Source organism: Accipiter gentilis, chromosome 30 (genome assembly GCF_929443795.1).
Source record: "Accipiter gentilis chromosome 30, bAccGen1.1, whole genome shotgun sequence".
Taxonomy (NCBI): domain Eukaryota; kingdom Metazoa; phylum Chordata; class Aves; order Accipitriformes; family Accipitridae; genus Astur; species Astur gentilis.
Genome location: NC_064909.1, coordinates 13,357,527 through 13,374,682, shown reverse-complemented (window position 1 = coordinate 13,374,682; position 17,156 = coordinate 13,357,527). Strand labels below are relative to the sequence as shown.

Here is a 17,156-nt window from a genome sequence, read left to right as displayed (position 1 = left end):
AGGACATACATAGACAAAGATGTCTGTTCAGCAAGATAAAGGGACCAAATATTTTTGTCAAGTAAATAAGAGATCACAGTTCAACTGTTTATAGAATTTCAGATGTTATGGTATATTCTTACCTTTTGCAGACTAGTAGGATTAAGCTGGGTTTTATCTATTATTTTCACAGCAACCTCGGGAAAAACAACCAACCATGGATTATTAAACTCAGAAAAGTGTTTCAACAGAAGTATATTACATCTCTGTGAGCAAATGCATAGATGTGCCTACAAGACATGCATATATGTCTGCTTTTATGTACTTCATCAAGCAGAATTTCCTCACCTATCAGGATCTACCAGTAGGAGCTCAGAACTTTGCCACCAGGTGGTACCAACAAGGAATCAGTTTTAAACTTCTGTCAGTGTTTGGACAGAACGTTATCCTGTCCACTGCAAAACCAGGCCCTCCAAACACAAGATCTATCTATCAGTAGATTTCAATATCAATGAAATCTATCTATCAAATTTCTCTACGGTTTTGGAAATGCTTTGGGATGAACAGACCCTCTCCCAGCCCCAAAATCCCCCTTGATGCACAAAAACCCCTTTTTGATCTCTTCACCAAGAAGTTACATTTTAAAAAAAGGGGTGAGTGGTCAGAGAGAGAAAACTTGGGGCACCTCAGGTAACTTTTCCTATATCCTGAAACAGCATCTTTGTATCTTCCTTTATGATGACAAAAAAATGTGCTTTTTTATTCAGAAGAGAAAGGTAAAAGAATAGTAGAAAAAATTATTATAAAGATAGCCAAAGAGAATATAAAACACAGTGAGGCTTTTTTTTTTTTGAAAGGCTTACCTCTCTTCCAGTAAGCACATGCCTTGCCAGTTTCACTTTGGCAAAATTTCCTTTTCCTATTGTTTTCAGTAAGCGATAATTTCCAATGTGAGGATGCTCTTCATTGGTAGATGTAATGGAGTTTCTACATCGGGGGATGTTTTGTCTGCTACTTGACTTGATAGGCTGGACGTGTGGTTCAGTGTATCCATCCACAGAGGTGTGCTAGAAGGCAGATAAAATAGTTGGGAATTTAGCTACTTGGATTTTAGACAGCTGCAGCAGAATAGACTAGAAGCATAAAAAGGTGTAGAGGGGGGTAATTTATTTACTTTTACAATATAACTGATAACTTTCGATAGTAGCCTAAGCAGAACATGCTGTCTTTGGGCAGAGTTTGATGCATGTCTCAAGAAAAAAGTCTGCAGAAAGATTTTTACCAGCTTCAAAAGTAAAACTAGAGACACCTAAGCAGTAATCAACAAACCATTACAGACTTTTTTTTTTAACATGCCAAAGTATACACTACACCACTATGTTGCAAATAAACTTGTCTAATCATAACCAAATCTAGTCTTTTAAAAATACACAGTACAAAAAATATTTGTACTTTGGCATATTTGGAAACAAGGTTTCACTCTATTTTTTTCTTAACTTTCTTCACTCAAATAACATTGAGAAAAATACTTTTTCAAGTAATCTTTGTTCCCCAAACCAGTTTGCACCTTTTTTAAGTCACAGTTCTCATTCAAGTAATGAACAATCTACATTTTTATTTTAAGAATAGATTATTATTTTTAAAAGAAAACTCCATGATATCTCAGAAATATATCTGAAATCTCAAAAAGTCTGAAGAACTAAAAGGATGTTATTTTTAATGCATGCCAACACATCATCCCACATTAAATGTTAGTCACTGAAATCTGCAGTGCTTCTGTACTCTTTTAACTTCCAAGTATATATAAGGGGCAAGATACAGATGGGGCCTGGAAATGTTCCAAGAAGAAACCAAAGTAACGGAAGATGCCCGAGGGGTGTTAAGTGTTTCAGTATTTCAAATGCTTTCTAACATTAGTGGCAGATGGGTACAAAAGTTTAACAGGTAAAATTTAGCCTCTAATCTTTTAAGTTAGAGATTTTAAGGCAAGCAAATACTGTAGGTAGAAATAGTGTCTTCTCAGACCAGTTTTTAGATTTTGTAACAGAAAGGCATGCTCACTCAGTTCCTGCTAAGCATAAAGCACCAACAAAACTCAAGACACCTTAATATTTTCCCATTATTCACTGCTTCAATCAAAACATGGTATCTTGAAATCTTTGTCCAGAGCACTAACTGAGCCTGTTTCTTTACAGACCAAAGTTTTCTAGATCTTTGACCTTAAGCTGAAAGCAGAGTCAGAAGGCAGTGGGAGGTTTCACTGTTTCTCCCAATACCCAGCCTAAGGTTTGCCTATGCCGATTTCACCCATCATTCCTTATGCAAGTAATTATTTTCTTATACAAAATGGAATTTAAAGCAGTGCTTCCAACTTCAGTGTGCATCTATTATAGACTGAAGTCAATCCCCTCCTGTAAACACCCAGGCTTACAGATAGTCCCACTGAGCCGAGCAGAGTTATTTCAGGACATAAGCACTAGTAGAATTGGGAAAACTAGCAAACAGCTGCAACACAACCGGAAAAAACAAGGAGTATACCACAACCAGAATGTTCTTCCCAAATGTAGCACAACTCTGCTTACATCACCTCCAGCATTATTAATTATTCACTATGGCCAAGAAAACGGTCCTAAATATAATTTTCTGTTTGTCTTTTCATTACCTGAGTCTCTCTGCAAAATACTACTTTACCCACACTGCTAAACCATTTTCCAAATTACTGCAGAACCAAGCAAGCCAGGCATGTTTAGATTCTGTATATCAGACAAATGTATTCAATGACGAAATAGCACGCTAGCAATAGTATTTATCCTTTAGAAGCACATAATTAAAATAGTTTCTGTGGACTTGGAAAGAGGATCAGAAGGACAGCTCCAGGCAAAGAGGCTTTGAAACATTCCTTCAACATTGGACACTAGTCCTACATGTGATAAACCAGAGCCCAAATAAAAATCTCACCTAAGAAAATACCCCACAAGATCAGTACTTGTACGGTGCTAATAATGAATATTATAGCTGTACCTAGAACTCCGTCCAGAGCTACAGCACTATGCTATAAAAGCAAGTTTTAAGTCTTTGAGCCTATTTATGCACACAATTAGATCTTCACTATTTGAAATATAATACCTACCAGAAGCATTAGCAACCCTAATAGCAATTGCCAATTTCATACACTTCATAGGATCAGTCTACTTCCAGTAGATACTTGAAGGGATCTTTTAGATAAACAGTTGGATAGGCAAGCAAAACCAATGCCATAGGCAAAGCAAAAGATGGCTTCACGGGATAGATCATTTTAATGCAGATTTAACAGGGAAAGTAGTTATTTAATCATAATGAAAATATAACACAGAACCAAATCTGAAGAGGAAAAAAAAAGTAACAAGGTTCATGGTCATGACGATTCTGGATTTTGGTCTTTTTGCACAGAAAATATAAGCCCCTCCAGATAGTTTCTTAATTACTCCCTCTTAGACAGATTATCTTCAGTCAACCATTCTCCCCAGCTATGCCCAAGGATGACAGAAAACATGCATAAAGAAGGTCAAGCTTCTTAGTTTGAGAGCTGCATGTATGTGTGTATATATATAATTTCTGAATTTGAACAGCACTGAATGAAATTCAAATTATTCTTCTTAAGTCTTGCAATAGGCTTCTTTTGCACATAAACAGCTTGCTATTGTTGGAAAGTACAGAGGAATTTAAACTACAAATTCATCAACTTCTAAAAATCAGCATTCAACAAAATTCAAACATAACAAGGTTAAGATGTTGAAAAAAACCCCACCACCCATCAACCCCCAAAACAAACAAGTTGGGCCAAATAACAGTAATCTCAGACATTATTTCCAAACAATGCTAAAGCTGAATTCCACAGAAGCATGCAATATCCACACTGTCTAGAAAGACAGGCAACAAACATAGTTTTAAGATCTTTCTGGTACATTACAATATGTTAATTCATTATGCATCAGCTACTATGTGGCTATTTAAAAATACCATTTCAGAAGAACAATCTCTAAATTCTGAGAAATTTTTCAGGGTGCTGGAAACATGCAGGCTGTAAAACCCAACACTATCCTTTAAGTTCACTGCCATCTAAAAACAATTCCACATACCCTGCATTTCCTACACAAGATTTTAATTAGGGATTCTGGTATTTCTCTAGATACCGTGATAATGTATCTTTATATATATATAATGTAGTGGGAAACATTACTTTGCTAGTACATCATAAACATGACTCCCTGTATGTTCAGTTTATGTCAGTGTTAAATAAATTGTCTACAAATCAATACATAAAATTAGGTATTTCTTAAAATAAAATGCAATTTTAAACAAAAAAAAGGTGCAGCAGTAACAAAAGTTTAGAGCTGAAACACACAAATGGCTGCTCTAATATATTATTTTGTACATTAGTCAAGTATTTTAAAAAAAGAGAAGAAAAACCAAGAAAAACCCCATATAAAACCAAAATCCACCACCTTTTCAGAAATCTCAAGGAAGTAATTCTAGCATTCAATTTTAGATTGCAACTGAAGAGAGCTCAATTAACACTTATTACGTCTAACTAGGTTTATTTCTGAGACATTCCATTAGTTACTACAGAAAGTCAATGGTACTAAAATCACAAGAGTTAACCTGACCCATTGCTTCCCCAAGACTCAAAGCTATCATTTTCTTGTTTACCCAAGGCAGCTTTGCAAAAGCAAGATGACCTGATGCCCAGACACATTACCTTTGAGAAAGTGAAGAACTAACTCTACCAAGTAGATACAAAGTCATGTTCCACTGCTTTACTTGTTCAGCATTCTTTAGCCACTTAGCTAGCCACTGAAGCAGTATTCTCACAGATTACACACTGTAATTAAACTTACATCATCACATATATTAACTGCTCTTACTGCTTAGTCTTAAAAAGTCCTCAAAACCATTCCGGCCACCAAACCACACAGTCTTTCTCAATCAAACAACACCGAATGCATCTATAGTCCTTCTAAGTAACAGGGTAACTTCCACACATCAATCTACCTACAAATACACCTCACTTGATTAAACAAACATCTTAGTCCTGAATTTTCCCCTTCTCAAATTCCCACAAGGCAAATTCCTTGGTACAGTCAGCCCATGGAAGTAAAGTATGCAACACGTGGTGCTAGAAAAGGCACATCATCACACTTCCTCTCTCAATATTGTCTCCCTTTCTGAACTTAAGTTTCTTGCAGCCAATTTTTATATTCATAACTCCAAATATTTTCAAGCACGTGCCATACACATGAACATTTGTAACAGCTGTCATATTTTGCAAGGTAATCAAAATAGCTAGCCCAGACAGAGGGAGTCTGAAGGGTTTAGAAGACAGTCTTCTGAACAGCTCGGATCTGCAACAGCTTTGATTCACAATACAGGAGAAGGAAAGGAGAGGAAGATGAGCAGTTATGTCCTGGATGTCCAGCTGTTTTCAGGTTTTAACTGCTTGCTGTCTGCAACTATTCCTTTAGGTCCTAGCAGCTTCTAGCAAACCACATCAAGCAAGTAAACTTCTTTTGCTGAAGTAACAATCAAAGTATACTAGAAGAGTCCAATTTTTTGAAAGATCTTGGTAAATCTCAATATAGAAACCAACAGAAATATTCGGATCAGCTTGTTCTGCATCATGTATCAAGGGCACCCAGAGGTCCAGGTTTACAGGTACGAAGCATGGTGCAACTCTGAACTGCACAAGATGATAGTACCTGATCCATCAGCTACTGCCAGAAGAAGGAGATTCACTCCTCTTCCAGGTAAGCCTCACATGTGCACAAAACCACAGCTTACTCTTGCCACATGCACCCATTGCATCATACTACAATTACTAAAGCACCTCTGATCTCAATCAAAACATGAATAGAGCACCATCTACTCTAATTTTTCATCTCTCAGACGTGTGAAAAAGGGATTTAGACAGGGTAATTAAAAAGACTGAATGTATGCACACATGATTCTTTTCATAATTTCTTATCAGCAATTAAATGCATACTAGATTGGGAATACATGATAGAAACTTTGTTATTAAAAAAACCAACCAAAACCCAAAGCAATCAACCTACTCCACTGAAAAAGGGTAATATGCAGGACTCAGCTCAGAAAATCCCAAGAAACAAACACACACACAGAGTGAAGGAAAAAGTATATACAGATTTTAAATCAAATACCAAGATCAACGCATGGCAGAGACAGGAAAGAATCAGAGAAAATTGTGACATGTCTTTAACCTGTACCCATACCCTGAGCCTACTCACACAGTCTTTCCAGAAGTGCACAAAGAAAATAATGAAACGCATGCATGTGCACCTTTCTGTTTATATCAGATTTACATAGCATGTAGGAATCCCAAGCATGAACTTTTGAAAGAGCTTGAAGCTATCAGCAATAAGAAACAATGATTTTGAATAAAGCTGACCTCAATCAAGCATATGGAAACATTTCATTAACTGATGCTGTAACTCTGAAAACCATTTTATATAAAAACTCTTTTTAAAAAATCCAAACTGGATTCATATATATAGTATCTCTTAGTATTTCTTTCCTTTTCTTCCCAATATTCTGTATTTCGAAAAAATTCAAAGCTAATAGTAAAACATTTCTATTGCAAGGTGAAATACAATCCCTTAATGTCAATACACAATAAAGATTCCTTTTGAAAAGCATACATATATGCTGATGATAGGTAAACTTACGCTGAGCATTGAGTAAATCTTATTCTGTGCTTGTTACTATGGTATCTAAGCCTCTTAGACATTTTGGTGGGGTCTTTTGTTCGGTGGGGTTTTTTTAGTGTTTGTTTTTTAAGTGCTCAACACAGCTTTGTGAGACATATCACTAATAAGTTTGCCAAATTCAAGACAAAATTTTTTTTCACATCACAAACTACACAGGGTGCAATGTTTACAGCTCTGTACTTGAAGCAATCTAGGACAGAAAACAGAGCCCATGATCTACCAGTGCAGCACCATATACAGCTAACATAAGTTTCAAAAGTTCATACACAAGGTTCTTCAGAATATTTGTAATTTTCATATGGTGACACCAACCTGTTGTAAAACCTGCCCATGTTAAAGTAAGCTTGCTCCCAATTTTTTTTTTTTTTTTTTAATCACAGCAGTAGTGTCATATGGAAGTGTGGAGTTCACTATCACATGGTATCACAGCTACTTTTTATTTAAAAGTTAAAAATAAGTAATGCACTGGTCCTCCCCTGAGAAGTCAGTCAAAACATTTCAGAAAAACAAATACCTTCACAGCATTAAATGAGGTCTTGTAACCCAAACTCAGCTAACATGCTTCCTCCTGTCCCTGGGCCTGAAGACCTCAGCCCAGCCAGGCATGCAGGTGCAGAAGAACAGGACCTTCCTGCCTTTGTTCCATTTCACTCAGAATTGGCACAGTTATTTCAACCTGGCACTTTCCTTCCTGACTCATCCCAAACACACAAACAAGATTTTCCAGGGCTAATTCAGGACAGTCTGCCCATATCATCTCCATTAATTGCTATGACAAAACCAAACCCTCCCTGTAGCCCCAGTGAAAATTGAGACAAGCCAACTAAAAGCTGCTGCAGTAAACCACAGGTGGAACCAAGGGGAAGGCAGAGAAAAAAAAAAGAAAAAAAAAGTTTTTCCTAAAATCCTCTTACATTTACTCATTTTTACTTGTCATTTGTTATAGTACTAGAAGCTACAGTCAGCTCAACCAAGCAAAAGAGTAAAACATTTCCTATCTTGTCATAATAAAATGGTTAACGTCCCTCACCCATGAAACCTAACACAAAACTGTGCTTTTGAAGAAAAGCACTTACGGGAGGGGGAAAGGAGAAAGGCTATTCCTGCTGCAGCCTCCTGGACACATTTAAACACTGCCCTTCACACTGAGAGAGTTCTTTCGACATTTCTTGCCAGCCATTGCTCTTTCCCCAGGATGTGATCAGTTTAACCTTGCCAATCTTTTTTTACTTATTTCATGAGAACTTCTGACCTGCCAGCACAGAGCTCCCCGTGAGCGTTCCCAGCTCACCCACGGCATCCTGCCAGCACCTGGAGATGCAGGCAGCTATGGGCTGCTGCTGCTGAATGCCATGGCACTCACAGTTTGCTCAAAACCCCTCAGTAAAACAAAAAGAAAACAAAATGCTGATGGTGATCATTAATTGAACTAACCAAACAAGAACAGGAACACACCCAGAAAGCGAAACTTCTGGCAAAGGAAACTGGCAGGAGTTTTTATTGCACTTATAAATGATGCAGCCAGATCGTTTTTCAACCGGCCTGATGAAAGGCAGGAGAAGAGACATGAAACAACTTACGGTTCAGGATCGTGTCAAGCACATGGAGCTTCTCAAATGTTTGCAGGAGTACAAGAAGTGGGAAATGCTTTAATATCAAACTTCAAAACTGAGGGGTAAGGGCTGTTTCTACAGTCTGCAGACTACAATCTGGAAGCCTGAGGCTTGCCTCCAGACGAGGAGAACAGCAGCAAGAGGCAAGGTTTATTCACAAAAGAGCGACCAGATTATAGCACTAAGTGTCTCTGACACTCACGATCAAACAACCAGTCTTCTAGGCCAGCTGAGGTTTTTTTCTACAGAAGGAAAGCATACACACAGCTAATTGGGACCAGGCTCTGAATCCCAACTCATTCTTTCGCTCAAAGTTTATGAAATGGGAATTTTGTCCTTGCCTATCACATACGTAAAATAACTCTGGAAGAGTCCACATGTGGCACAATGGCTGCTGAAGCCGACTGAACACTGCTCCCATGCCCACACCCACTTACATCCGCACTACCACTGGGGCAGCGGGACGGACAGCCAACACAGGAAGGCAAGCCAGACAAAACCTAGGAACCCTTCTGCCAGGGTAACCTCCAGCTCCTGCAGCACGTGTACCCCCAGACAGTTTCCCAAGCATCAGCACAGGGCCAAGGAGGAACGGGAACACCCAGCACTGGGAAGATGGGGCCACACCAGCTCCATATTAAGCTCGCATGGAACCACACTGTCAGGACACAAACAACATGGAAAAGAAATCGATCACATCACTTTTGATAATCCAGAGGCAAATCAACACCAGCAGTGAAACTTTAGCTAGGAGATACTTAATCCCATTCCACAACAAGGTAAAAAACCCCAGAAGGACTGGGGAAACAAAACAAACAAACAAAAAAAAATCTACCCAAACCAAACCAAAGAAATCCCACCAACAAATAAGTAGACTTGCTTATTTGTGTTGTTTACCTGCACTGGGTGTGTGAGACAGAAAAGCACACAATGCGAGCTTAAGAAGCTACCCTTTAGGAGTGACATCCATGGACAGCATTTCTAAAGTCTTTACATCCCCATTACTGGACTCAACCATCAAGACAGGTCACCATCTTATTTTGAAGACTATTTTACCTCAAGGTCTTATTAACTTTCTGAAGTAAAGCCTGCTTCTAAAAAGTGGCGAGATGACCAATTAGAATATCCAGCCTGATAGCAATACATACTAATTGATGCACACATGTCCTAGAAAAGAAGCTGTAGGGCAGTGCAGGACTGCGATGTTTGAGGATCATGTCAAGCTATGTTTCAAATGAAGTTACCCAATATTCAGAAGGATCTTCCAATATTCTTTTGACATATATCTTTCAGGGATCTTGGAAGTCTTAATCTAAAAGGTGTGGAGACTCATCTTAATATTTCCCTTCATACAATACAACACAAATGTATCTAAAAGTAGTTGGGCAATCAGTTAATTTTGAGACTTGGAAAAAAAATGCATGGACCTACAGCAGATATTAGGGCCTATCTCATGCTCCTTCACAGGAGCTGCAGCCTTCAGGGGAGCGGCAAGGAATCCTTCCTGATCTGGAGAGCACTTTCATGGCCTCTTGCACTAGAAAAAACTAAGCTAGTATGCTCAACTTCAAGGCTTGATAATATTTTCTGATCCATTTCTCTGCAGCAAGGCCTTCTGATGTCATTAACAAGTCTTGCCTCAGAAGACTGAAGTACAGAGTGCCTACTGGACCCCATCTGCCAAGGAGATGCAGTTTTAATATTTAAGCCAGGATATAATCAGACTTAGTGTTCTGCAGACAAATTTTTTTCATAAGCATTGATACAAAGGTTGACTTTGAGGGATAATGCATATTTTGGCACAGGAAAGCCAGCCACCCTCCTAAGGGGAGGAAGCACCTGAGATGGTGTAAGACACTTCTACCAATGAGCCTGCACTCAAGCAGCATTCAGTGACAGTGGTTTTGTCTACTGAAAACAGTCTAGCCGAGTCTGATCTGATGGTAGGAGCTGTAGATCAAGTTACAAGGACACCACTAAACTTAGTCAGTCTTCTGAAAGTGTAAACCACATTTTACACACAGAGCAAGATTATGATGATGTATCCAAGCCAGCTGGTATAGTGGGACATGGTGAACTGAAAGAAAAAAAAAATAAAGCAAAATGAAGACAGACTTCTGCTGAGTGCTCTCTGCCCTGTTTTTCATGTAAGTGTTAATTAACAGATCAAATAAAATGTTCTCAGTTGGGCTGTAGTAACTATTTACCTTCATGTGGATAATGCTACACCACATTTCAACTTTGCAAATATATTCCCAACCTTGCACAGATTTATGCTTAACTAAGTTATCCAAACACTGTATGCCCCTTGGACCAGCCTATATCTTATGATCAAAGAATGTGCTCTACACAGAGCTCAGACTACAATCTCTACAATCTCCTTGGAGCCCCTTGTTTCTAAACTCATGCAACCACCTATCTTAACCTTTGGGCTTAAATTATTTATCACCACAAACTACCACAATTTAGCACTTTAGAAATATATGCAACTAGGAAGATAAATTGAAAAAAAGGAAAAAAGCGAACAGCAATAGTCCTCAAATATTTTGCAATGTAATATAGCTAGAAAAAAAAAATATATTTCTTTATACGCTTTAAACTGGCAGATCCAGTAATACAGTAGATAATGAATACTGACAATCACACACACATATACCATGGTTATCTGTCAATGTACTGAATTCAAATCATAAACAGAAATCATGTGTGAGTATAGCTGAGATGTAAAACCAAGCACAAGAAAAAGAATGAACTAACAAATGAAATAGTCCATGGTAGATTAGTCAAAGGAAGCAAAAGAAAAAACATCACAGGACGCAAAGAAAATATTAAAAACAATAGCTGCTGCATTTACCCAGTCCATTAAAATAAAAAGGTAAGAAAATGTGTACATTATTTCTTCCACATACGTACGGTTAAAGCTTAAGAATACAAGCCAAAGAATCTATGATTAAAGGGTCGAACAAAACTAATATATATTAAAAATGAATACAGTTATTAAAACGAGCAGCCAATCCAACAATAAGAAAAAAAGTATAAAAAAAAAGTATGACTTTTTCTCGAGTCCTTGACAATCAGTGGATGAGGAATCCCAGATCCCCATCAATGGTCTTCAGACCATACCCCAGCCTGCAAGCTGTCAAAGTCAGGCATTTCCAGACTTCTTTATCTAGATGATGAGGTACAGCAAATAATCAGTAGCAGCCAATGGTGGCCTCCAACTTACTATTAGCAGTGGCAACTCTTGGTTCTCTCCTGAGCTGGACATCAAAACAGTTTGGCTAACACAAGAGCAATGTGTCTTACAGTCTGGAAAACCCCACCTGACGTGGCTTACTTAATCAGATGCTGTTTCATATTGAAACAGGAATTAATTTGATTCAGTCTTAAGGAAGGGAAAGTCAGGAAAGCAGAGAAGTCATGGGAACCCGAAGACAATGTCAGCAGGTGACAGGGACTATCAGTCTCCCTACCAGCAACTGGGAATCCAACCTCAAAACCTTAAAGGAGCATCATCCTTATGCAGATTTCAAATGGACTTCACTGAATTATTCCAAGTCTTAGGATGGGTCAGACAGCAATGTTATGTTCTCTCTTCCACCATCAGCCTGCCAATAGTCCCTCTCCCACCCACAGTCCTAAGATGCTCCTTGCCTCTTCAGAGATGAGGAAAACCACAGCACTCTAGGACCAAGGATCACATAACCCCTTATGCAATGTTGCGATCCCTAAATTATCACAGGCTCACTGGGAACTCCATCTGTAATTTTTTCCCTTAACTTACCAAACCAACTAGAACCCTTCCAATCCCAGCGGATAAGAGCTATTGCATTAAACCCCTTTCTCATTTCACCAGGCAGCTAACAAAGGATCTATTCATTTTCTATCATCTTCCTACTGCCCAATAGCTGACCTGCAATCAGGCACAGCTTTCTACTCCTTCTCAGAAATTATCCGGGAGGTAAACTTAACTCCAATATATGACAACTGTATTACCTGCCAATATACCTGACAGTCTCCTGGTTTACTTTCTTCTTTTTTTTCATGTCACCCACTGACCTAGTCTTAGAAACTTCTTTAATTAAATCAAGACCATATTGGGAAAATGGCTCATGTACCATTAATATTTCACTTTATCATAATAACTTTCATCTAATAGTCAAGTGCTATATTTAATTCAGCTTCTTCAGGTTAGTAATTATTATGTGAAGGGAATGAAAACAAACAGATGGATACAGGAGTCCAGTTTGTCTCTCCTATGCTACTCCAGAAGGCCTGACACCACTCACTTTGAAAATAATTCTATTTAAACAAAAAATTACACACCACTAGGAAATGGATTTAACGAGTAATGGTGAAAAAGCTTGTACACAATACCAAAATGTAAAGTTTTACAAAAGGTTGCACACACACAAATAACAGCAGCAATAATAATAACAATCATCGTATTTTATCGTGCAGTATTTTGAAAACATCAAATTTTATTTGGATACGAGTGCTACACTTCTACAATCACTGGATAAGCAAGAATAGTTTTCTTAAAAAGGACCTTTAAATGCAGTTTTTATTTTATCAGTCTACTTTGCTTTGCACAGGTTGAGGGATTAGATTTCGCTTAGCCTGTCCAAGAACACTGCTGTAAGCATACATTCTCTGATAAAAATTATGTCTTCCACTGACTAATTGCAGCATCTATATTAGATCGACCCTCATTGCTCATACTAACTTTCTGTAGATAAGATTTCTCTGGACTATGCAGTAGATGGAGCAAGAGTTTCATTGTGAAGTGCTTTCATAAATTTTCTTTGTTCACGTGCATCTTATGTCCATCACTGGAAGAAAGAACTCTAAAAAGCAGCCAGCTTTGTTCATTTAATATCAAATTAAGAAAAGCAAAATTGAAAAGCTATTATACATAGGTATGGCTGGTAAAGACTACTAAGAGACAGTATTATTAATATTTCCTGTATACATCTCATTGTATTGAATGATTACAATTGTTATTCCTTCTGGAGTCTGATCGTAAGGAGAAAATAGTATTTTAGTCCTTCACCAAGTAATGACATTTTTCTGATTTTTTTTTTTAGCCTCTGGTAGACAGTCCTTACTGTAATAATTGCAGGGGGAGGAAAATCTGATTACTGTTGGAAAAAAATTACTAAATAAAAACCCAAATGCTTTAAAGAATTCTATTACCTTCAATCGATAATATTATCTGGAATAGAGATATGAGTAAATACATTACACATGTAATCCATTTGTGGAAAACAACCATATCCTCTGTAAGAGCTCAATGTAGCATTTAACAGGCTAAGGTAATTTCCATGGCTAAAATCAGGCTCTTAACGCGCAAGATTCTCTGAATTTTTGAGCTATGCGTCTGCTTATTTTAAGTAATGACAGAAACATCTAAGAATTAGAAAATACTTATATACAACTGAAGCCAAGCATGCACTCTCAAAAGGAATTTCAGATATTTACTGTTTAAGCACAAGTAATTTACACTGCTGCTACACACACATACTGCAGTACGCCCTACACTTTGCTTCCCTAACTGCCATTCTCGCACGTTAAATTCCTTGTGCATCTACTGAGTTTATGAAGAAAATCTCTCTCTACAAAGAACATTATAAAATTGTATGTCCTTTCTAAGTAATCATTATAAAACTTTGGTTACCCTCTGCTGTTATCTGAGAGACGAAAGCACAGTAACTTTACTAGGGGGAGGGAAGGAAATGCACAGGAAAATATAGTCTAACTAATGACTATTTGATGACTATTAGCACCCTTTTTGCTAATAATTTCAAGAGCAGCCCCCAAAACAGAAACAACTTCCCGCAACCCACCCACAGCAAAGCATTTCTTCACTCCCTTTAACTTTACAATTCAGATTATTCCCATACTAAAATGCTCCTTGGGATTCATACAAAAGGATATTACTTGAAGGATAAACAGGAGCTACAACTACGTAGCTTTAGTAAAGCTTTGTATTGGTTTTGCTTATGTCATTAAATGAGCAAAACTGGAAAAGGTCCCAGAAAGAGTGAGAAGCATAAGGAAGTTGGCAACAAGTACGCAAGCTCAAGTACAAAAGCACATTAGTAAGCAAAATGTAGGGGAAAACAAGGGGGGGGGGGGGGGCGGGGCAAGAATGTGATAAGGTAGGAAATTACAGGTATGAAGTGGCCAGCAACTTAGGTAGGAAATTACAGGTATGAAATGGCCAGCAACTTAGGTAGGAAATTACAGGTATGAAATGGCCAGCAACTTAATGAACATGGGTAAATGGAATCTCAGAAAGATGGATATTGGGATGCACGGAAGGATAAAGCTGCTGTGATGGCACGTTATAGACTATCATCAGGTTTAAAATGAAATTGGTCAAATATTTGAGGGACTAAAGAAAAATTGTCTACATGACACCCTTTAAGATTACAAATAAATAGACTTTTCCCCTCTGAAAAAGGGAGCTGCTTGGAGACAAGCAAAGATGTTTTACTTTATTTTTCTTTTACTTTCTTCCTAAGTATTGGGCTAAGATGGAAAAGATAAGAACCAACAGTGGGGAAAGGAGGAAGCCAGGAGGAAAGCTTCCAAAAGAGCTGAAAATAGCACTCAATCGCAGTGACTAAGGCTGTGCCTTACAAGAAGATGCGTGTTTTACTGCATCATGAGTAAGGCGTGGGTCCTCCTACAGAAGCACTGCGCAGAGGCACTACAGGTTTTACCACGAGGTTAGCCTTGGGCAGGAGCCTTTACAGCAAGCTCTGCTAGAGCCTATCTATCCAAATCTAATCTGTTTTCTCCAACCACATCTGTCTAATGAAAGATATCACTTCTCTCTAATAACCTTGCCTAATTTTGTCTCTGCTTGAGACTTTAAAAGTTATCATGCACTACTATTACTTTATAATACAAAAACAATTAGACTTTGTCACCAGTAATATAATCATTATCTGCTCTTGCAAAAGACTGCCATGGGCTATCCAGGAACTCTGTTCAGCTACGTGAACATCGATGTACTACACAAGTGCTTTCATCAGAGGTGAAATGAAGTTCTATCTTATTATTCAAGCTATCTATATCACAAGTGTGTATGTCTAAAATACAGTTCTGCAACACAACTGGACAAAGCTCTTTACGTTGAATCAATTAAAATATAAAGTAAGTTTGGATATCATTCTCTGCTCTGATTATCACGATTAACATTCTTCTATTTTTGTGAAATCTACAGGCCACATGTTTAAACATAAAACAGGATTATTATTCTGCTTACTGTCAACACACCACTAGGGTCATGGTGAACAAGGCAGACACCAATCTGAAGCCATGAACATGTTTCATTCTCTCCCCAGTATAACTCAACTATGTTTATCAATCCTTACCTGAGAAACCATTAGGACTACGAACACACATTTCAGGGTATTATACTTACTGGGCATTCAAAATGACTGAACGATTCAAAGAACAATTTACTGCTCAATTTTTTTTTGCAAGTGCTTCTTTAGATTTGATATACAGCTTGGAAATTAAAACAATGAAACTGGCTAAAGCTTACTGTTATGGAGAGTCCTCTTTCTGATATATTGCCAGTCTTTTGAAGAATGCAAGTGTGAAGAAAATACTTTTTTTTCCCCTCCCAAAACATTGTATTACTGTATTACAAATGTAGGTTTCTAGAATACAGCTCAGCAGAAGTCTTTACAAAAGTCATCTTGATTGTAAACCACGTTAATGCTAACCAAACAAGCAGAGTGCAGACCCCTTCTCATTGTGACAGCCACAGCGTACACCTAAGGTGTCCCACAAGCATAGGAATGGCAAGATAAAAGAAGGAAAATTACTTTTTTTCTGGCTCCATATACAACAAACAACAGAATACAAGAACTTGAAAACACACAGACAATGCATTCATTCTAGCAGAAGACAGCCTGCTTTCCATGATGATTTAAGTGATGTAAAGTGACAGTCGATCAGCTGTCCTGGTAAGATAGAGAATTTTAGAATAACATATGATCTTCCACTCTACAGAGATGCACAGAAAACCTGTGCTTTTGGGTTTTACATAAATACACTCTATTGATCAATCATTACAGCCTAAGCCATGGCACTGCTCCATGAGCACGTCCAGTTCATTGCTTTAAAGGTTAATTGTAGCCCAACTGAATTTAACTGTGCAGATGCCTTACTACGACTGTGAACCTATGTCTTTCAACATAAGTTGGCGTTTCCTTTGAAAGCATATATAAAGAAATCCCTGACAAAATGCTCGTCTAAAAAAAAAAAAAAAAAAAAAAAAAAAAAAAAACCAAAACAAACCCAAACCCAAAACCTGAAACAACTAAACTTTTTTTTTTTTTTCCAACTGCCATCTTATCCTCTTGGAATTTTTAACCTTAGTTTCACCAGGATGCTTACCAAAACTGTTTAAGCTGCATCATCACATGACAGCTACGAAGTCTTAAACTGACCTTGCAAACTCAGCAATCATTTGATTTTACTATTTTACTAAGTTATTCACAGAAAAAAAAAAAAACAAAAAAAGGAGACATTTTCTTTCTTAGATGAAATACAGCTGGCCCAATTTAAAACTCAGTTTAGCACTAAGCAGAGAGGGCACAAAAAAATATTAATTCTGAATGTGAAAAAACTAGAAAATGTTAACAGTTAAACAGGCTTGGTAGTTGATGTGGAGAAAGAGCTTATTATTAAAACTCAGATTCAGTTACATTACATTCATTACACTGAACAATGTGATTGTTTTGATGGAACTTTCCTGCTTTCATAGTTTTTTTCAGAAACA

At 37.6% G+C, this 17,156-nt stretch overlaps 2 protein-coding genes across 11 annotated transcripts in view; one reads left to right on the top strand and one right to left on the bottom strand.

Moving 5' to 3' along the window:
* RAB3GAP2 (RAB3 GTPase activating non-catalytic protein subunit 2) overlaps positions 1 to 17,156 on the top strand; it is a 240,196-nt gene that overhangs the window by 107,013 nt on the left and 116,027 nt on the right. The gene's annotated exons all lie outside the window — the stretch shown is intronic.
* Positions 1 to 17,156, bottom strand: part of MARK1 (microtubule affinity regulating kinase 1) — a 60,396-nt gene that overhangs the window by 36,473 nt on the left and 6,767 nt on the right. For all 8 annotated transcript variants that reach the window (XR_007510149.1, XM_049833934.1, XM_049833938.1 and 5 more), the window contains exons 2-3: positions 843 to 1,046; positions 123 to 176 (exon numbers count right to left, since the gene is read on the bottom strand). Coding sequence is in view for 7 of the 8 variants with exons in the window: in XM_049833934.1 (XP_049689891.1) it covers positions 123 to 176; positions 843 to 1,046 (258 nt within the window). In the remaining variant the exon portion in view is untranslated. The remainder of the gene's footprint in view (positions 1 to 122; positions 177 to 842; positions 1,047 to 17,156) is intronic.